This window comes from Mustela erminea, chromosome 6 (genome assembly GCF_009829155.1).
Source record: "Mustela erminea isolate mMusErm1 chromosome 6, mMusErm1.Pri, whole genome shotgun sequence".
Taxonomy (NCBI): Eukaryota; Metazoa; Chordata; class Mammalia; order Carnivora; family Mustelidae; genus Mustela; species Mustela erminea.
Window position 1 is genome coordinate 15,343,090 of NC_045619.1, and position 21,767 is coordinate 15,364,856.

The window sequence follows — 21,767 nt, forward strand, 5'->3', positions numbered from 1 at the left end:
GCAGTGTTCACTGGGGACACCTGGCCAAAGGGGAGTGTACCCAGTGTTTTTTAGTCCCCGCTAAACTCCAGTAATAATAGCTGGGTGAGAACCTCCACCTTCAGATCTGCATATGTCAACACACAATGCTGTCTTTCTCCCCGAATGTCCGGACAATGTCGACTCCTTCCAGAACAGCTACATTTCAGGGTGATGTCCTTGTAGGCTCAGACACAGCAAGTGAGATCAAGGCTGAATTTAGAGAGGTGACATTCAAGCACCAAGTCCAGAGAGAAAGTGTTTGGGTGTGGGGAGGGCTGGGGCGGCCTTACCGAAGCTGGGGGCACTATGCAAGGTCATGTCCCGGATCACCCTTGTGCCAAAACAGGACCACATCAAGAGGAACTGCTGGGCCACTTTCTTCAGGGACCCTTGTCTCTTGGCAGCCACCTACAAGAAAGGGAACAGCTTAAACAGTGGTCAGCATAACCTTTCATTTATTACGGACTGCCTGAAAAATGTCAGGAAGGCTTATGGGTCTCCAAGTTTAATGCTATGAAACAATGGTTTTTGACTTGCTTTGTCTTCCAGCAAAAAATATGCTTTAAAGAACGAAATTTTCTGTCAAAACCCAGTGCACACAGCAGATAAAAGAGATGCTGACCCGGCTGAGTCAGGGGAAGGAGACTCATGGTCCTGCCTCCTGCAACTCCCACCTCCAGAGGGGGGCCCAGGCCTCTCCTCAGAACCCCAGGGCTCCGTGGCTGCTGAGGAACATTCAGATAGCTCAGCGTGGGGCTCTCTATCTCCCAAGTGCCACAAAGGTGGATGGTGGGTCGCAGTACCCGGGCTGCTCCTTCCACTCTGGGTTACCAACCTTCACAACACACCGGTCCACCATGGTGTCTAGCCACTCGATGTAGGACTCGATGGGAGACTGTTCCTCCAGGAGGTGGTCAAATTCCTGGTACACTGTCAAACAAAGGAGAGAGCCCCATACCTCACTGCAGCTGTGTCTACACAGAGATACAACTTAAAAGAACAAAGGAATGAAACTGAATAGAACAGAACTCCAGTCTTAACAGAGCATTCAGGTTTTAGAAAATACGCCCCAACTTATTTCCAGGCTCATCTTCGCCGCTTCTCAGCGCGTGAGAACCTGGCTCCCATGTTTAATTTGCCATGCCCTCAACAAGCCCTGCTTTCTCAGGCAGTTCTCTCTGCCTGGACTGTCTGGCTCCTAGTGCCCAGCCCACATGATGCCTCTCATGAAATCCCTTTCCTCCTCCGCAGGACCCTCGCTGGTAGAACTGATCACTTGTCTTTGAAGCTTCCAGCAGAACTGGTCACTCGTCCTTGAAGCTTCCGGCAGAACTGGTCACTCGTCCTTCGAGCTTCCAGCAGAACTGGTCACTTGTCCTCCGAGCTTCCATAGCACTCTATTATCTGTATCCACCCCTTCGCTGCATTGCTAATGCTGTGTGACAGTTGTGGTGTGTCTCCCGGGCCAGTTCTCTGTCCGGGATCTTTCCTAGCCGGGGCCTTCCCGTATGCAGCTGTTATCTAGGATGTGTTTGGTTGCTTGAACAGACCCAGGCAGCACTGCTTCCTTGCTCCCTGCCCCGTGGGGGGGGCATGTTTGATAGTTCAATGCTTCTAAACCACAACTATATTGGGCAAGTCGCACAACCAGCCTCTCAGGGCTCAGCATGCAGTAGATGCTTAATAAATGTTCACAGTGCAAAGGGAACAATTTCTGTGCCCTTAGTTTCTGCATTAGGAAAAGGAGGATAATGGTGCCACTTTATAGCCCATCTTCAGCTGCTCGTCAAATAACCAGTCCGGAAGGGCTATGGAATGTGTGAAGCACTAGAGAAAAAAGAAACCCCGCTGGGGTGACCTCCAGTTTGAAATATCTCTTTTCATGACCGTTTTGTGTTTTCTGCATGTGGAGCTCTGTGAACCAAACCACACCTTTAGATCCGCACTTTTAAAAATTTCTTTTATTTTTTACAGTTTTCATTTGTCCACACCGCGTTTGGTCCCCCATTCACAGGCCCAGCTGAGGTGCTCCTGTTTCCTGAGTTGATGACTGCGACAAAACACAAGACATCAGCCACTGGCCTGGGAGATCAGAGCAGTTTTAGAATGACAAGGGGCTTTATTTACTTATTTATTTAAAGATTTTATTTGTTTATTTGACAGACAGAGATCACAAGTAGGCCCAGAGGCAGGCGGGGTAGGGGGTGGGAAGCAGGCTCCCTGCTGAGCAGAGAGCCCGATATGGAGCTTGATCCCAGGACCTTGGGATGTGACCTGAGCCGAAGGCAGAGGCTTTAACCCACTGAGCCACCCAGGCTCCCCGAGAAGGGGCTTTAAATGTCCGTTGCGTCAATATCAGTGTCCTTTTACAGAGGAGGAAGCTGTGTTTCAATGAGATTAAAGGTCCCCCTCGAAGTCAGAGGGTGAGCGAGTGCCAGAGCTGGGACAGAGCCCAGGTATCTGATTTCTCTTTGGGGTGCTTTCCTCTTGATGGCCCCATGGATGCATCAGGTGCTATCGTGCTTCTGTCGATGATGGTGAGGATGACAGAAGTGGCAGAGAGGGCGCTTACGGCTCACGCCTCCTGGGGTCTTGCCGCGTGCCAGGCACCTTCCTCACTGCTTTGCAGGGACACTCTAGTCTAAGCCTGCAGCAACCTCGGGAATGTGACAGCGGATTCTCAGGTGCTGGCTGAGTGAACAGACGAACCACCCAAGGAGGCCAGTGCTGTTAATGCTCCCATTTTCCAAAGGAGGGGGCGGAGGCACTCAGTGACCCTCTGCGGGTCTCACCGCCAGCGAATAGCAGAGGCAGGTTTCAAAGCCAGCCAGACCCGATGCTGCCTCCCAAGCACGGCACTGTCCCAGGCCCCTTTCCATCACCCCACGGTCTTCCCGTGTCAGAGACTTGGAGGCCGGGGTCACTGGGCACAAGAGCCAGGGATTTGAGGGCGCCCCACCCTCCTGCTCTTACCACAGTCATGCTCACCAGCACGCTCAAGTCCGAATGTGCGTTCTTTAATTTAGGGTAAGCGAGCATTCCCAGGAAGGACCTGTTTCACTGAGGAGACGGAAACCCCATAAAGCAGGAACGTGCAGGCTTGTCAACTACTGATAAGGAAAGGAGGGCGCAGCACACAGCTGTGTTCAAGAACTTACTGCCCAGCTGTCTGGGGTGGGGAGGAGGGGGATCTGCAGGGATGATATTCACGTGCCAGGCCTGCTGCCTTGGGAATGCCCTTGTCACTCTGCGGCCCCCTTTCCAGGCACTGCATCATACAGAGGTGTCCTCTTGGGTAACACGCCACCATTTATGAATTACTTGTTCAATGTCTGATCTTTCATTACCTCTGAGCTCCACACAGGAAGTGCACTGTCCATATTACTCATTGCTTTTTGCCCCGCTTCTAACACAGTACCTGGCCCACGACAGGCGTTCAGTATCAGCTGGGATGAATCAAACCTCAGCACTCCCTTCCTCTGGAAGAAGAGCACACTCACAGCTTTAAAGGGTGCCGTTCTGCGGGCGCCTGGGTGGCTCAGTGGTTTAAGCCTCTGCCTTCGGCTCAGGTCATGATCTCAGGGTCCTGGGATCGAGCCCCACATCGGGCTCTCTGCTCAGCGGGGAGCCTGCTTCCCCCTCTCTCTCTGCCTGCCTTCTGCCTACTTGTGATCTCTGTCTATTAAATAAATTAAAAAAAAAAAAAAAAATCTTAAAAAAAAAAAAAAATGTGTTTAAAGGGTGCCGTTCTGTCCTGGGCTGAGGAAAACCTGAAAAGGAAATCCTGAAACGTTTTCTTCTTGGAGAGGTTGCAGTGATCTCCAAGGTGTTCCAGCAAAGGCTCAGAGCGTGGTCCCTACAGCAAGCCATGGGGACTGCATTGTCCCCTGTGAGTATGGGTGATGTTTTCCTCCTTCACAAAAGGTGCCGGGGGTCTGGAGAGAGCTGCGTCTCATGCTGCTGGGAGTCGTGTCATTCTCGGTTCCCATGTATCCATGCCTGGCCTGGGCTGAGGTCCTGGAGACACAGTGATCAGAGGTACAGCTAGTGCTGGTAGGCAGCGGACACCCAAGCTCTCTGTTGGCCTTGTAGCAGGGAGCGGGGATAAACAGAACAGGAGCATGACCATAAGAATCTGAAAAGACCCCGCAGCCTCTGGAACTTGCCCATATCTCATCATTTTTGTCTTCTCTTCTCCTCCAAGTGAGTAGCACTGGAGCACGGTGGTGAAGCCAAGGTCAGGCGCAGGTCAGGGGCCCCGCTCTGCTGCTGGGGGTAAGGGTCACCCGCTCTCTGAGGCTGAGCCTTGTGCTCTGTAAAATGGGGGCAGGTATCTTCCTCGTGGGGTTGGTGTAGAGAATTAACGAGATTATGCCCATGGTAGGTCTGGCCGAAGACCCTGCACGGAGGAGGCCATCTGTGAGCTCCTGTCTTATTTTAGTGACCACCTCTAAGTTCTTACCAGGGGCAAGCAGGCTGGCGGCTGCTGTGGAGGAAGGAATGAGTACACAAGGCGCTCCAGGAAAGAAGCCCCAGGGAAGGACCCTAGGGTTCAGGTTTCAGCTGCTTCCGTGGCTTCTGAAAAGGACTCAGTGGGAAGGGGGTCTCTAACAGGAACATCTTTCTGAACTTAGTTATTTTTAACCACCACATGCTTAGCCTGGCTGAAGAAAGTTCCCTCAAGAGGACATGCAGAAGGCACAGACTGGCAGTCTGAGGGGACCGTGGTTCTCAGGAGAACAGGCCCAACTTCTCAGGGGATGGCCGACCTCCGTGCAGCTTCCCGTTTCCGCACTCCTGGCCCCACCCAGGCGTGAGAAAGGAAGGCTGAGCAAAGCCAGGAGACCCGCATCCAGGGCCACTGGGTGTGGGAGGCCGGGGCCGCACGCTGCGGTGGGCGCGTGAGGAACAGCAGAGGTGTGCGGACGGTGGCGGTGTTCTCTGGCCCCTGCACGTCCGCTACTGCTAACAACACCCGGCCTGACCTCATCCAGACAACAGCTGGAACATTCCCGCAGTCTTTGTCCACCGGGACAGGAGCACATGTTCACAGAAGTGCACCACCACCCGTTCCCCACTCCAACACTGAATGTGATTGGCAGGTTCGCCGGCCCGTAGCTGGGCTAACTCGTGCGACCCTCCGCTGGGAAACAGGTGCAGCGTATCCGGCTGACTCCAGGCCGATGTACGCGCAGACAGGCAACACACTGCTGTTCTCATTTTTTTATGTCACCTATGGGACTACGCCCGGCACCGAGAGTCACGGCGGTGGGGGGGGGGGGGGGGGGCTTCTGCCTGACACTGTGCACTGCCCAGCAGCCCCTGGCTCCCTTTCCCCCAGGGATGTTGACACACGTCCTCTTAAATCAATTAGCCCTTCCATCTGGGCTGACCCATTTAATAGGAACAATAAGAGAGAAGGGATCCTAGGGGGCAGGACAAGATGGGAATGCCACTTAAATATTTACGCAGATACTTTTTCTTTCTTTTAAAAACAAAGAACAGACAGACCCGTTGGCGGAGCGTCTTACACTGGATGATGAGTTTCCGGTGCTCATCGCGGGAGTCCTCCATGGTATAGAGGGTTTGCTTGGTGATGCTGTTGAGGTCCACGTTCCTCCAGTCTTCCAGCATTTGGAATGTGATGTCTGCACTGTGGATCACTGTACGAGATGCCTGTAATCCAAGCCAATTAACTCATTAGCTCCAGGGCTGTTAGGTTAAAACCCCGGCATGTTATTTTCTTTTGAATGAATCTGGAAAGGGTATTTTGCAAACTACTTTGAAATTCAGGAAAACCCCATTTCAGGAAATCAGCAGATGAGCCCATCACTCGGAATATCTGTACAGTCTTTTCTCTTGTGGTTCTCTTCTGTCAGCTGTGTAAAAGATTTCTCCAGGGTGGCCGAGGCCAGACCACACCCTGCTGTTCCCAGCCCCTTTGGTCTTGACCCCTGGGGAACAGTGGGATGAAGGCCAGAGACCCGTCAGCCTACAGATGTAAGCTTGCAGGATGGAAGCGCTGTGCTTAGTAACCCACGTGTCTCTCATGTCCGAGAAGCAATGGGCCCAGACCTTGGAATGGTCCTGCTACCCGTGGGCCAATGACGGTTTCCATCTCAGCAATCTGACCATGTGTCTTTTTCATATAAATGCATTCTGAAGCAGTTTATGGTCTAGCTTTCTCTTTTTGCTTTTTGGTTTTTAGGTGACTGTCATGAGGAGAGGAAGGGAAGTGGAATAAAACCTTGAGACTCAGTTGCTCACTAACGTGCCTGTGGTGTTTGTGCGAGCACGCTCATGTGCACATTCAACCTGTGGTTTCCTCCGCAAACCCTGCAGTTGGTGAATGGGAACAGTACTTAGGACCACCACGTTCAACAATGCTGATAAGCAAAGGAAAACATTTCCAGAATCATTTCCTTTGCTTGCATGTTTTTAAAATGTCTTTAACAAAATGGAAAAAAAAAAAAGATTTCTGATACACATGGACTTTAAAAGTCTCCTAATGAGTGTGAATTTCCAGGCAAAGGTAAATACTGACAACCCCTTTCTCCCCACTCCGAGCACAAGTAAACTCTTACTTAAATCACTATAGGACTTTTTAAAGGTCAGTGGCCTCGAATATATGAATCTATGAATTGGGTCCATCTCTAATGATAATGAAAACAACCAGAGTAAAGATCTGGGATTCTGGACTCAAATATATTGAGTTCGAGTCCTGGCCTTGCTGCTAACCAGCTGGCTGATTTGGGGCGGGCCAGCAGATTTAACCTCGGTTTCCTGATCTAGAAAATGGAGGGAAGAGGCTCTGCCTCTGAAGGAGGCTGCTGCTGGGGGACTCCGTGAGATGATGTTTGAAAAGGGCATAGTTTTGGGAGGAAGAGCTCAGTACAGGAGCTACTATTACTCAGGCCCGTGCTGGTTGTGGTGATGCAGGGACACCTCAGGGCCAGGGCTCATGGCTGGGGGCCAGCAGGGGCGGTCCTCTCGCACCCTGCCCGGCAATCCTGACATCACCCACGCTCCAACTACAAGGTCACACCCGAGGTGCGGCCTCCTTAACCCCTGCGTCTCAGTCACACTCACATGCCCCATTATTCTCTATTTCCATTGTGTTTCCTCCCTAACACTTAGCACTTTTAATTAATTATTTTTTCATTCACACTTTTTTCCCCGCTCAGGGCAAGTACCACTAAACATCGTGTCTGCATATAGTAGGCGCTCAAAAGATTCTGTGCAATGAATGGCTGAGACAGGAATGCCAAGCTGCTTGCTTAGTGAACCCCAAAGGGCCTGGGTGCTTAGATCCTGGGTTTCAACATGACTTGTCTTGTATGTGTTTAGGAAAGCTTGCTGGGATGGATATTAGCTGGGAAGTTCCACGGAGTTTCCTTCCTGTCACCAACCCCAGTTCCTCTGGCTGGTCCAGAAGTGTGTCTCCGAGCTTGTCCCGTGAAGATGGAAAGGTAGCACATGCTGATTAAAATACGTGCCATCTGTGTGGGAAGCGGAGAGTGAGCTTATGCGTGCACGTGTGTGAGCGCACACGCGTGCTGGTGGCTGTAGGGACAAGTACGGATGTTTTTACCTGCATGCATTAAAGGCTCAAAGGCTTCCTTAAACTGCCTGCGCCCCAGAGGGAGGCATCAAAGCCATGCTTAGTTCTCCAATATGATCCAACCCCAGCTCTTCTAAGCTGGGGAAAGAACCGGAAGGCATGCACCCACAGAAATACAGCAGTGTTTCTCTGTTGTGCCAATATTTGTTTGCTCCCCTAAATCCCACTAATCTGGTAGGGCTCTGCCCTATTCCGGAACAGTGCCCGGGTGTGGCCTCTCTCACAACCAGCATGAACATGAAGGTATAACTCTGGTTTCCAGATCTTCCAAATCACCCGCTGTGCCATTTATGCCGGGGGCAGGGTAGCAACAGTGAGGTGTGCAGGGGTATAGTTCTGTATTCTGAAAGTTCTGTAGTTCTGTATTTTCAGAATACAGAACTGGTCTGGAGGCTTCCTGCAGGTCACTCTAAGTAGAAACCCCTCCTTCCAACCTTGACCTTGAATAAACAGCACTAACCCAGAACCCACAATAAGAGGGAGAGGTGGCAAAACCCACCCATACAAAGAAGGCAGGCAGATGGCAGGTGGCAGTGAGGGGGTCCTGCCAAGCTTAAGAGGCAGTGGGGCTGACAAGAGGACAGTGCCTGATGGAGAGGAGCTCGGCCCATCCACTCGCTTCCTGCCCTGGGAAATGTGGCTCAGGGGCTGTTTAGCTGACATCTCCTAGGGCCAACTATTAACAATGAAGTAAAAACAATTTTTGAACACATGCAAATCAAACAAAAATAACCCCACTCATCTGAGGCCCAGATCTGACCTGTAGCCACCAGTTTGCCCCTTCTGCTTTAAGATCATTAATGTTCTAACGAATGTTAACTGGGGCCTTAATAGGCTTCGATTCCCTTCCTTAAGGTGTAAACTTAAGAGAAACACAAAGCTTTATGCCATCGAATCATCACCAAGGAGTCATGGGGAGAAATTCTGCCTTTCACTGTATGCATTTTTGTTACTGCTGAATTTTTTATAGGAAGCATATGTCACTTTAGTGCTGAAAAGAACAAAAATCCGGAGAAAATAAATAAAAGTGGGTAAATATTTAACATACTGTGAAGCTCTGAACTCCTCGGGATGATACATACACAGCAAATCACCCCCTTTATGCATTTGAATCATTTATCTCTGTGACTCCTAAGAAGGGAGGAGACACTGGGCTCCCTGGGCTTCAATGGGGCTGGTACTTGGGGGTGCGGTGCCGGGCATCTGGTGTTGGCATGCGGGACGAGGCCCGGGATGCCACCAGATCTCTGCACTGCACCAAACATTCTTTCTCCCAGAGAAAGAATGGTCCAGGCTCATGTGCCAGCCATGGCTGAGAAAGCCTCATCCAGTCAAGGGAAATGCAAACTTGCACGAGAACGTGATGCATGGTTAAGGGGCGACGGACGTCAGAAGCTATTCTGTATGTTAATCAAAACTATTTCGTGATTGCCTAATGCTTTTATTCTTTATCTGTAGAAATTAAAGGTAATGGTAAGGATGTATCAAACACCTATTATGCTGCATTCAAAGACCAAACAGCCTGACAACAGTTCCTTCTGGGAGCTGTTCTGTGCATGTGCCCCTCACAGCTGATGACTCCGCAGGACACGTACCTGGCAAAGGTGATTCAGTGATGTCTGCCGTCTCAGAATTTGGGAAAACCTTCTCGACACTGCAAGAAGGAAGAGTTAGTCTGTAAGTATTTGCACGCTGTATGGTCCCACCTCAGATTTTCCAGGGGCGGATTTCAAAAAGTGGCTTATTTGGCCTAAATTTGTCTCGCTGTCCAACCCCATTTTTTATGCACCCGCTGGCAAAACCCTGCATTTGATTCTTTGTTCTCCCGTGTGGACAATGATTTCCTAAAGCGGCGATATTTGGGGTACATATTTCAAAGTCAACCACATGCCATACTGGCAGGTGTGAGAAATTGTGGCGTCAATCAACCGTGAGTAAAAGCAATTATTTACTTGTCTTTCATTTCGCTAATTGCAAGCTCAATCGCTTCTCCCCATAAATAATTGCTGGAATCAAGTGGAAGCTTTGAAGAAGGCCCTTTAAAAGTAGTATATCTAATAGGGAAACTTGATTGAGCCTCAGCGGTGTGGTGGTGCGAGGGGTAGCTTTTAGGATGGGACCCTGGGCTGTATCTTGGAATGCTGCTTTGCGTTCATAATCTGCTACTTTTATCGAATGATCTCTATGACCTGTTGGTGAGTTTCACGGATCCTGTTTACGACAGTGATAAAAAGGCTAATGGTTCGAAACGGGATGACCTGAAGATTTCAACACCAAGCAGTCAAGTCATGTGCCAGCCTCAGGTCTCCGCTCTCACAGAGTTGTCTGGAGTGGTGAGTGTTCCCACTCCTCGCCCATCCTCAAAGTCCCCCTGAGGTTCCCTGGGAAGAGGGGTTCCCGCGGGTCCCGACAGGTGGAAGATCCCACAGACCTCCTCGCTGCCAATTTCAACAGGTTTGTTTTGTCAGCACAATTAAAACAGGTGCAGGGCATTCTTCTCATTAATTTCTGAACTGGTCAAGAAGCAGAAATTTCCCTGGGATTATTCTAATTTGTACTCAGAGCCAGCTCGGTTTGAAAAATAGGGCGTGGGGTGGGGGAATGGGGGGGGTGGGGGCACAGATGAACTTCTAATTTTCCAGACCGATCAATCGTTAATCCTTCTCCTTAATTACTTTTTCTTTAACTTTGTGATGTGGAATTTAGTGCTCATGAAAAGAAAAGAACTGAGAGCCGTGAAATAAAGCAGGCTTTATCAGTAGGTGCTGGGCGCTGCAGGCGGCCTCAGCCTCCGAGCGGGTCTGAAAGGGCTCCCTGTGCCTGCCCAGAGAGGGTAATTTGATCCTCTTCATTTTCCCTGCCGCCACTTACTCCCAGGCAAGAATGGCAAGCTGTATTCAAATGCTGCTTTAAGAAACCTATATCTTAAAACTTTGTTTGGCTTAAAATCATTTCATCTTTGTAGAGTAGCACGTGCGTCTTTCCACAAGTACGGAAACACTGGACAGAGGAACAGGACCGGTTTTCTCAGGCAAAACGAATGGGGGAGGATGGCTGGTGATGCTCAGCAGGGAAAAAAAAAAAAAAAATCACAGTCCTAATCCCCGTAGGAGAAATATTAATTTGGCTTTCTCATTAGGCAGAGAATTGAATATGTGAAGCCCTGAAGCCTTTCTCTGGCTCCCGTCACCACCTTTTTGGGGGTTTCGAGGTTTGGGGTTGGACAGACTTGAGTTTGACTCCTGGCCCCTTCTTGCTGGCTGGGTGGCTGGGTGGCTTTCGGGAGGTTTCTCTGCCTCTCGGAGCCTCATCTGCAGGGAGGGGATGCTGCCCCTGTATCACAGAGGTGGCATGAGGATTAAGTGGGACGAGATAGTGGTGAAGAGCAGACACTCTGGTGTGGACAGACAGACCCCGGGGGGGCGGGGGAATCCTGCCTCTGCTACTGACTAACCCCCCTAAGCCTTTTCATTTGCCATAAAAGGAGAAGGGCGCCACTTGTAACACACCTTTTGGGAGCACTGAGGAAGTTCATGCAGGAAAAGCGCTAGGCTTAATATCTGGTGCTTTGCAAACAGTAAGTGGAAGTTGTTATTATTATTATTATTATTATTATTTTATGAACAACCAATGTAAGACTGTTTGACCCTAAAATGTTGTTTTCCCTTCCCCTCAGCTCACCACCTCCGTACTTACATTCAAACTTAATGTTCCGCAAGTTTTCTGGGAGGTCATGGAGAGCCACTTTTAGCCACTCATCCAGCTGCTTGGCAAACTTTCGGATCACCTGAGTTAAGCTGGAAGGAAGAAAGGATCCGTTTTAAGTGCCTAGTGTGTTGCCCAACCTGGTTGGGTTGTTCTAGAATCGTGTTTTGGCCATGCCAGTGTCACTCGGAGCAGTGGCCTTAGGGGCAAGATGGGTGGCCCCGCGTGGCGCTTGTGGGCATGAGCAGGGCCTGGAGGCAACGTGCTCTGGTGCCCACGCTGGTGGCCAGAGGACGCCCTCACTCTGGGCGTCATTGGTTTGCTGCTGCACAAGCCTGTGTGAAGGCAAGAACAAGCCACATGTTCTAAAGGCACATCTACCTCAACATGTCCAAACTGAACTCATTGCTTCTCCATCAGACATTCTTTTCTTATGTTGTCTATTTCACTGGGAACTCTATTTTCCCTAAAATTTTTGTTTTCAACTTTTTTGCATGGAGAAATTTCAAATATACCCCAAGACAGAATGGTATAATAAAGCTCCAAGTAAATCCGACCCAGCTCCAATAAAGAGCAGTTCAGTTTATCACCTGCTGCTCTGTCTTTTCTGGAACGCTATAAACAAATTCATGATGTATCGTTTCAGAAACTTTGTGTCCATCTTCCAACATGCACTTAAACATGTACGTATGTGTATGCACGTGCACACACACACACATACACATATTTAAAACCATCGTTGCCATTAGTATACTTAACAGAATGAACATCAATTCCTTAATATTATCTAAAGCCCAGTCTATCCTCGAATTTTCTATTTCTCTCAGAGCAGTCTTTTGGTTTCTTTGAATCAGGATCCAAACAAGGTCTACACATTGCACAAAAAAATGACCTTGTTCTATTTCTAAAGACTTTTTAAAAAGCCTCTCTCGTGCCATTGGTTTGTTGCCCCCCTCCTGTTATTTGTTCCCTGGAATGCCTCCCCCTCTGATTTGGTTGACATCCTCATAGTGCCATTTAACCTGTTCATCTATCCTGCGTGCTTCTCATAAACTGACAGCCCAAAAGAACAGATCGAATGAAGTTACAATTTTTTTTTAAGGCACGAGAACTTCACAGGTGGTCCATGTCTGCCCTCTGTACCACACCATAAGGCTTATAATGGCTGCTTGCTCCTCTGGTTTTTGACACTTGAATAGTCTCTTGTCCCATGAGCAGGTACTGCCGATTTTTATCTCCAAGTTTCTCTCAACCTCAGCTAGTCTTTCCCTCTTATCCCAGCTATCAGTACCTCTCACCCGGGCCAGTACTGCAGCTTCTGCAACAGTGGGTACAAGAGCCTACCTGCTCTGTTCACCTCCCCACCTCTACCTCGTCTTCCACATTGCGAGAGGAATTTCTCCAAAAACACTTGCAAATCTGATCTAGTTCACTTTCTGATTAAAAAACCCCCCAATACTTTCACATTCTTCTTAGGGTGAAGACCAAAATCCTAACCACGATCCCCCAAAGCTCACATTCCAGCCTTGCTTTCCTCTCCAGCCTCACTTTGCAGTCTCTCTCTTCACCATGTTTCAACCCCTCTTGCCTCTGCCCAGCTCCTTCCCACCTCAGAGCCTTTGACCTTGGCATCCTTCCATCCAAGAGCATCTTACCCTTCTTCATCAATTCCTCCTCATTGATCTGATCTCAGAGCAAGTGTCATGTCCACAGAAAAGCTTTCTCTGAAGCCCTCTTGGAAGGGGCAAGTTGTGACAGTTGGTAACTATACACTGATTTGTGTGATTATCTGGTTCATGTCCATCTTTCCCATTGACTGTATACGCTGATGTGGAGGGCAAGGGGCTGTATCTATTTTGCTTATCACTGTGTGTTCAGCACCTAAGCATAGTGCCAGTCACCACACTGTGCCCCCTTTATCTTTCTGACTTCAGCTCCTCCCACTCCCTCTCACCACCCCACTCCCACCAGCTTACTCAATTCACACAGCACCAGCTTTCTTTCTCTTTCTTCAGGTCCTTGACAACGTCACCATGGCCTTTGCATCTGCTGTTCTCCCAGCTTGGAAAGCTCCAGCCCCAGATTGCAGCCAGTTTTCTCCCTTCCTTAACAACTTTAGAGGTTGGGTTCAAGTGCTGACCACAGGATCTGAAACTGCCAGTGTCCTCACACTTCCAGCTCTACTAACTATCTCAACACTATTGAGCCTGCCATATGTTTTAAAAAGATCAGCCTGGTTCCTGAGATGAAAATTGAGTTTAGAAGGGCAAGGACAGAGCAGGGAGATCTGTTTGAAGGTTATCCCAATAATCCAGGCAAGAAAGCATCCTGAATGAAGATGTTAACAGTGGAAATAATGCAATATGGTCAGATTAAAATACTTGGAAGGCAGAGCCAACCATGGTGCCCTGGTGAGTGGTTGTGGGTGTATGAAGAAAGAAGGTTGTCAAAGATGTCTTCATGAAAGAAAAGTGGTATAGGTACACTCGTGCCTAGCACAGTGCCTGATATACAGGAGGTACTTAATAAATGTTGAATACTGAGTGAACCAAAAGTACTGCACATGTAGTAAAGCCCTAGCACATTCTCAGTGACTAGCACACTGGATCCAGCTTTGGAGTGAGAAGACTTCTCAGAGTAGTTGGCTACTCTTGACAGAGGTCAACATTTAGAGAAGTGCGTGGAGTAATCATCTGATGGCTGCTGTACCATCCAGGAGGGCGGGCTGCCATTGCCCACCCATGACACCTTGCCCAGGGGCCATTACTTGCAGCTGGAGTAGAGGAGCTGCCCTTTGTATGGGAGCAGGAAGCAAGCAGCAGGACAGGGATGGTCCTTTTGCTTTGTGCAATCATTTGATTTTATTACACTGAAGAAAAGTAGGAAGAGACTCATCTTGGAAAGGATTCTATTTGGGGACTTGGAACTGGGACAGACTTTTAGGAGTGATCTGAACATGAGCAAGTGAGGAGCTAGCCTCCTGATCACCTAGCCTGGAGATGCCCCCCCAGCCCGCTCCTTCCTGCAGCCTCAGATGACCCTGACCATCACCTCTTTCTCACAGACTCTCCTCCGATGGTATACACCCTGTGGTCTGACCCCCTTTCTCTGCTGACTACCCTGTCTCCTTCCATCTCACTCCCCAGGTCTGTCCCCCAATCCAGTGTTACACCTTCTTGTCCCTTTTGTGCATGTGGCTCTCTTGTCTATAGCTGCTGCTTTAGCCCTTCTCCTGCATCTTTTTTTTTTTAATATTTATTTATTTATTTATTGGGGAGAGAGAGAGAGAAAGGGAGAGAGCATGAGAGGGGTAAGGGTCAAAGGGAGAAGCAGACTCCCTGCTGAGCAGGGAGCCCGATGTGGGACTCAATCCCTGGACACCAGGATTATGACCTGAGCCGAAGGCAGATGCTCAACCAACTGAGCCAGGTGCCCCTTTTTCCTGCATCTTAATTCCACACTTGTAACTCTCTGAATGACTTCCAGCCCTGATGCTGCTACAACAGCAACAGCGCTAATACCAGCTGCTGTTAATGAGTGCAGTGTGTCAAGTGCTAAACACTTCACACGTATTTTCTTATTTAACCCTCACATCTACCCTGCGAGGTAGGTATTATTGTTAGTCCCAGCAGAGAGGTGAGAAACTGAGGCTCAGAGAAGTTACGTGATTTGTCCGAGGAGACCCAACAAGCAAATGGACAAGCCAAGACTGCAGACTGCATGTGTGTGCCTCCAAAGCTCTAGCGTCTCAGTCTTCTCTTTGCTTCTCTGCTATCTCATCTTCGCCCTTCCACCACTCCTACGCACATGTGCACACGTCCATGCACACTCACGCTTCCTTACTTCCGATAAACCAATCATCACCAACAACCACTATGCCAGGATCAGAAGTGACAAGCCCAAGTCTGAGAATGACCTACTTTTCTTATAAATACACAGCAAATGGTTCATGGTTATCTCTATATTATCACTTGTTCACTGAAGAAGATATATATATATATAGAGAGAGAGAGAATGAGAGAGAGAGAGAGAAGAATTTCAATATGCTTTACTGAGTTAGAAGGTAAGGGGTGGGTCTGAGCTAGTCAGCTGGTGAGAACCTCCAAGTCATATCTCATTTCTACCTTGGCCAAGCACAGCGCCAGGCACTCAGAAGACACTCAAACAAGTTTCAGGGATGAAGGAGCACATAAAATTGTGAAAAGTTAGCTGTCTGATGAAGTCTGTCTTTGGAGTAACTTTTTCTTCCTGATTTCATGAGAAAGGGGCTCGATTTCCAAGTCAAGGATCACTTTGGCAAAATCATACAAATCAGTTAACAATGTCATTTAAAAAAAAAAAAAAACAACGGTCTTCTGGGGTAGACTGTGAGCTCAGTGAGGGTAGGGAGCACATTTGTCGTCTTTAATGTGATGCTCCAGGACTCCGCATAGCACCCTGCGTGTTGTAGGAATCAATAAACACTATTTAATGTGGAATGAACAGCTGAGTCGTGGCTGTTTCATTTATTTGCAACTGAGGATGGACTTAAGTTATTTCAGCTCCTAAGCTTCAATTTTTATGTCTATAAAAACAAGCCAGTTACAGAAGAGGCAGCAGGGGTTAGCATTTCATTAGCACCCCACAAACTGCTTCATAACAAACCAGGATGCCTGGCCTGTGTGTAACACCCAGAAAGCACTACTAGTGGAATATGAAGCCCTCATGTAATGGTGTGTAGACTTCTGCTGACCTGTCTCCCCACCCCCAGAGGTACCTTTCCGCTACAAAACAAAGATACACATTTGGCCACTATCTAGTTCCCTTCAACAATGCACAAGAAAGAATAACTCAAAGCTTAAAGGGGTCCATATATATATATATATATATATATATATATGTATTATATATATATATATGTAGTTTGTATATAGATATAAAATATGTGTGTATGTTTATTTTTATAATCCTATGCATATTTAAATTTTGAAATCAGCTATATATGCATATGCACAGGATTATAAAAATAATCTAGTCATAATTAGAACACTAGAAAAATACAGAAAAGCATGAGATTAAAATTTGACCACAGTCCCACCAGGATGTACTCTCTGTTGCCTTTCTAGGTGTGTTTCTGTTCCACCTAGAATGTGGAAAATTAGAAGGAGCAACTCTCCCACCATAACAAGAGAAAACCAGATAATTTGCAAAGTCCTAACTGTTCTTTAACCCATTGGATAGCTGAGGTCACAACTGCTTAGCTTGGAGTACACAGAAAGACAATCACCTCCAAAGAAAGGAGGACTTGGGGACTGGTTCATCTATGTCTGAGGGAGGAAAGTGGGACATCTAAGTTAAAAGAATTCAGCTCAATTTTTAAAACAAATTGCTAAAGTCAACGTGTGAGCTCACTTGATGGTATAGAACTCTGAGAGCCATGGATGCAAAGGAAATGTACATCTATTCACAAGATCGCCACAGACCATGCCCAGTGCTCATGAAGAGTCCCCGAGAACAGAGAATGGAGAAAGCCTATCTCTGAGGTGCCTGTTTTGCAGGAGGAGAGCAACCACTGCTGTGGGGGAAAGCATGAAGTCTTAGCCAGCCTTCTCCCTTATGGAACAGAAGCCTCAAGTGGCTAGGGGAAGGACAGAAACACTATTGACCATGGGCAAACAAAGAGACCCATTGCAGGTGGGGGAAATAAAAAGAAAAAGCTCTCTAACCTTGGTAGAAATCATCACAGGCTTAGATTATTAGAGGTTTCTCTTGGGGGAGGGTGACGGAGAGGGTGGACAGGATCACTGAGAATCCCCCAAAACACAGGGTTTGTTGGGACTAAGCCAGGAGAGCAGGGGACCCCCACACCTCCACCTCAGCCCCAAAGAGGCTAACAAGTAGGTCTACTTCCCTAACAGGGAAGACTCAATGTTAACAGTGTAGCAGCAACATTGAGAAAAGCCCCTTCTACAAACAAACTTCCAACCTGAGCACAGGGCATCCCAGAAGTATATGAATCTGATAGTTCACTGAGGGTACCCATAGTAAAAACAAAACCCCAAAGCAATCAATGCCCAAATCAACGGACTCAATTCCTCACATTAAGAGACTAGGAGAAAAGAAGTGTGTCTATTTCCAGGCATAAATACTCTCTACTCCAGTCTCTACTCTAACCACTGTTTGGAAGTCAATAAAAAATTACAGGACACACAGAAAATTAAGGAGAAGAACCGATAATGACTAAATGGATTAAAGAAACAAGACCTATCTCTATGCCACCTACAAGAAACTCACTTCAGACCTAAGACACATACAAACTGAAAGTGAAGGGATGCAAAATGAGAGTGAAAACAGAAAAAAAAAATATGGGTAGCAATACTTATATCAGACAAAAAAGGACTTTAAAATAAAGACTGTAGCAAGAGCCAAAGAAGGGCATTACATAATCATAAAGGAATCAGTCCAAAAAGAAGATAAAACCATTGTGAATATCTATGCGCCCAACACAGGAGTACCCAAATACATAAAGCAAATATTAACAGACATAAAAGAAGAAGTTGACAGTGACACATTAATAGTAGGGAAACTTAACAGCCCACTTACATCAATGGGTAGATCATCCAGGCAGAAAATCAATAAGGAAACAGTGGCTTTGAATGATACATTAGACCAGATGGACTTAATAGATATATTCAAAACATTCCATTTAAAAACAGCAGAATGCATGTTCTTTTCAAGTTCAAATGGAATATTCCCCAGGATAGAGCATATGTGAGGCCACAAAACAAGTCTCCGTTAATTGAATATTTAAATATTATTAAGCATCTTTTCTGATCACAATGGTATGAAACCAGAAATCAATTGCAAAAAAAAAAAAAAAAACCAACTGGAAAAACCACGAACATGTGGAGGCTAAACAAAATTCTACTAAACAACCAATGGGTCAATGAAGAAATCAAAGAAGAAATGATGGGCATTAAGGAGGGCATTTGATGAAATGAGCACTAGGCGTTACACATAAAACTGATGAATCACTAAATTCTACCCCTGAAACTAATAATACACTATATGTTAACAAAATTGAAATTTAAATAAAAAATTTTTAAAAATACATAGAGACAAATGAAACTGAAAATACAATGGTCCAAAAATCTTTGGGATGTAGCAAAAGCAGTTCTAAGAGGAAAGTTTATAGAGATACAGGCCTACCTCAATAAACAAAGAATATCTCAAACAATCTAATATTACACCTAAAGGAACTAGAAAAAGAACAAAACCCCAAAAGTCAGTAGAAGGAAGGAAGGAATAGAGATCAGAGTGGAAATAAATGAAACAGATACATATAAAACAACAGATCAATGGAACCAAGAGCAGGTTCTTTAAAAAGATAAAATTGATAAACCATTAGTCAGACTCATCAAGAAAAAAGGGAGAAGACTCAATAAAATCAGAACTGAAAGTACTGACATCACAGAAAAAAATTATGAGAAATTATTACAAAAAATTATACACCAACAAATTGGAAACCTAGAAGAAAAATGGACAAATTCCTAGAAACATATGACCTTCCCAGCCTGAGCCAGAAAGCAACAGAAAATCCGAACAGACTGATTACTAGTAACAAAATTGATCAGTAATTAAAAAAAAAAAAAAACCTCTCAATAAACAAAAGTCCAAAGTTTTACAGGTGAGTTCAACCAAACATTAACCAAAGAAAAGGTATTACTTATTATTCTCAAACTTTTCCCAAAAACAGAAGAGAAAGGAAAGCTTCTAAATTCATTCTATAAGGCCAGCATTACCCTGATATTAAAACCAAAGACACTACCAGAAAAAGAAAAATACAGGTCAATATCCCTGATGAATACAGATGCAAAAACCCTCAACAAAATATTAGCAAACTGTATTCAACCATACACTATAAGGATCGTTCACCAGGATCTAGAGGGATTTATTGCCAAGATGTTCATTTAACACAAATCAACCAAAATCATACATCACATTAACAAAATGAAGGATGGAAAGATGCAGAAAAAGCATTTGACAAAATTCAACATCAGTTCATAATAAAAACTATCAACAAAGTGGGTTTAGAGGGAACTTACATTGACATAATAAAGGTTATATATGACCATTCCACACCTAACATCATATTCAATAGTGAAAAACTAAAAGCTATTCCTCTAAAATCAGGAACAAGACAAGGATGTTCACTCTCACCAACTTTTATTCGATTGAGTACTGGACATCCTCACTAGCCACAGCAATGGGATAAGAGAAAGAATTCAAAGGCATCCAAACTGGTAAAGTAGAAGTAAAACTGTCCCTATTTGCAGATGAAATGATACTATATATAGAAAACCCTAAAGAGTCCGCCGTAAAACTATTAGAGCTAATAATAAGTGAATTCAGTGAGGTTACAGGATAAATATACAAAATAAATATAAAGAAATCCATTGCATTTCTATACATTAATAATTAAGTCCCAGAAAAAGACTAAGAGAACAATCCCATTTACACATGCACCAAAAAGAATAAAATACCTAGGAATAAATTTTAACCAAGGAGGTAGAAGGTCTGTACTCTGAAAACTATAAAACACTGATGAAAGAAACAGAACACAACATAAACTAATATAAAGAAATACATGCTTATGGATTGGAGGAACTTATACTGTTAAACGGGACCTAATACCCAAAGCAATCAATAAAATCAACACAATCACTCTCAAAATAGCAACAGTATTTTTCAGAGAACTAGAACAAATAACCCTAAAATTTATATGGGAACACAAAGTACCCCAAATAGCCAAAGCAATCTTGAGAAAGAACAAAGACACCACAATCCCAGATGTTAAGATAAACTACAAAGCTAAAGTAATCAAAACAGTAAAGCACTGGGACAAAATGAGACATACAGATCACTGGAACAGGATAGAGAGTCGGAAATAAAGCCATGCTCATATGGTAAATTTATCAATGGCAGAGGAGGCAAGAATATACAATGGGCAAAAGACAGTCTTTGCAACAAATGGTGTTGGGAAAAGAAGACAAAAGCACACCCACAAACCCCCTCAAAATAAGACGTAAATATAATACCTGAAACCATAAAACTCCTGAGAGAGAAAACCTAGGAAGTAAGCTCTTGGACACTGGTCTTAGGCATTTATGGACATGTCTCCTCAGGCAAGGGAAACAAAAGCAAAAATAAACTATTATATATCTGTATCTATATATAGATACATATAACAAAATCTATATATAAATATACATTTTATAATATATATAACATAATTTTTATAAAATAAGAAGATTTTGCACAGTAAAGGAAACCATCAACATAACAAAAAGGCAACCTACTGAATGGAAGGAGATATTTGCAAATGATATATCAATAAGGGGTTAACATCCAAAATATATGAAGAACATACGCAACACCAAAAAACAGGTAATCAAATTAAAAATAAGCAGAGAACTTGAACAGACATTTTTCAAAGAAGACATACAGATGGCAAACAGACACAGGAAAAGATGTTCAACATTACTCATCACCAGGGAAATGTAAATCAAAACACCAGGGAAATGTAAATCAAAACAACAATGAGATGTTACCTCACCCCAATCACAGTAGCTAGTATCAAAAAGGCAAAAACTACTAAGCGTTGGTGAAGATGTGGAGGAAAGGGGACCCTCCGTCCTGTTGGTGCAAATGTAAATTAATCCAATCACTGTGGAAAACAGTATGGAAGTTCCTTGGAAAGTTCCAAATAGAAATACCATACAATTCAGTAATTCCACTCTGGCTGTTGACTCAAAATCAAAACACTAACTTGAAAAGCTACGTGCATTCCTATATTCACTGCAGCATATTTACAATAGCTAAGATATGGAAGCAGCCCAAGTGTCCATCAATTAATAGATATAGAAAATGTGGCATAGATACATAACAGAATATTACTTCACCATAAAATGAATGAGATTTTGCCATTTGCAACAAAATACATGAACCTAGAAAGTAGTATGTTAAGTGAAATAAATCAGACCAAAAAAACAAATGCCATAGGAGTTCACCTATATGTGGATTCTAAAAACCAACCAAATGACCAAACAAAAAACCAGAAACAGCCTCATAAATACAGAGGACAAACTGGTGGTGGCCTGATGGAAGGGGGACAGGGAGTATGGGCAAACCAGGCGAAGATACCAACTCCCAGTTTTAAAACAAGTCAGTCACAGGGATGAAAGGTACAGCACAGAGAATATAGTCAATATTATAATAATGGTGGATAGTGACAGATGGTAACTACCCTTATTGCAGTGAGCGCTGATAATGTATAGAATTTTCCAATCACGATGCTGTATGCCTGAAACCAATGTTACATTGTAGGTCAACTATACTCCAAAAATAAACATTTTGAAAAGAGAAAGAGTCCACTCTCAAG

General features: G+C 45.4%; 1 protein-coding gene across 6 annotated transcripts in view; it reads right to left on the reverse strand.

Annotated features, from left to right (window-relative positions):
- The window catches only part of RFX4 (regulatory factor X4), a 157,773-nt gene that overhangs the window by 35,228 nt on the left and 100,778 nt on the right, over positions 1 to 21,767 (reverse strand). For all 6 annotated transcript variants that reach the window (XM_032346506.1, XM_032346509.1, XM_032346508.1 and 3 more), the window contains 5 exons: positions 11,339 to 11,439; positions 9,238 to 9,296; positions 5,553 to 5,697; positions 857 to 951; positions 312 to 429 (listed from right to left, as the gene is read on the reverse strand). In XM_032346506.1, the coding sequence (XP_032202397.1) occupies positions 312 to 429; positions 857 to 951; positions 5,553 to 5,697; positions 9,238 to 9,296; positions 11,339 to 11,439 (518 nt within the window). The remainder of the gene's footprint in view (positions 1 to 311; positions 430 to 856; positions 952 to 5,552; positions 5,698 to 9,237; positions 9,297 to 11,338; positions 11,440 to 21,767) is intronic.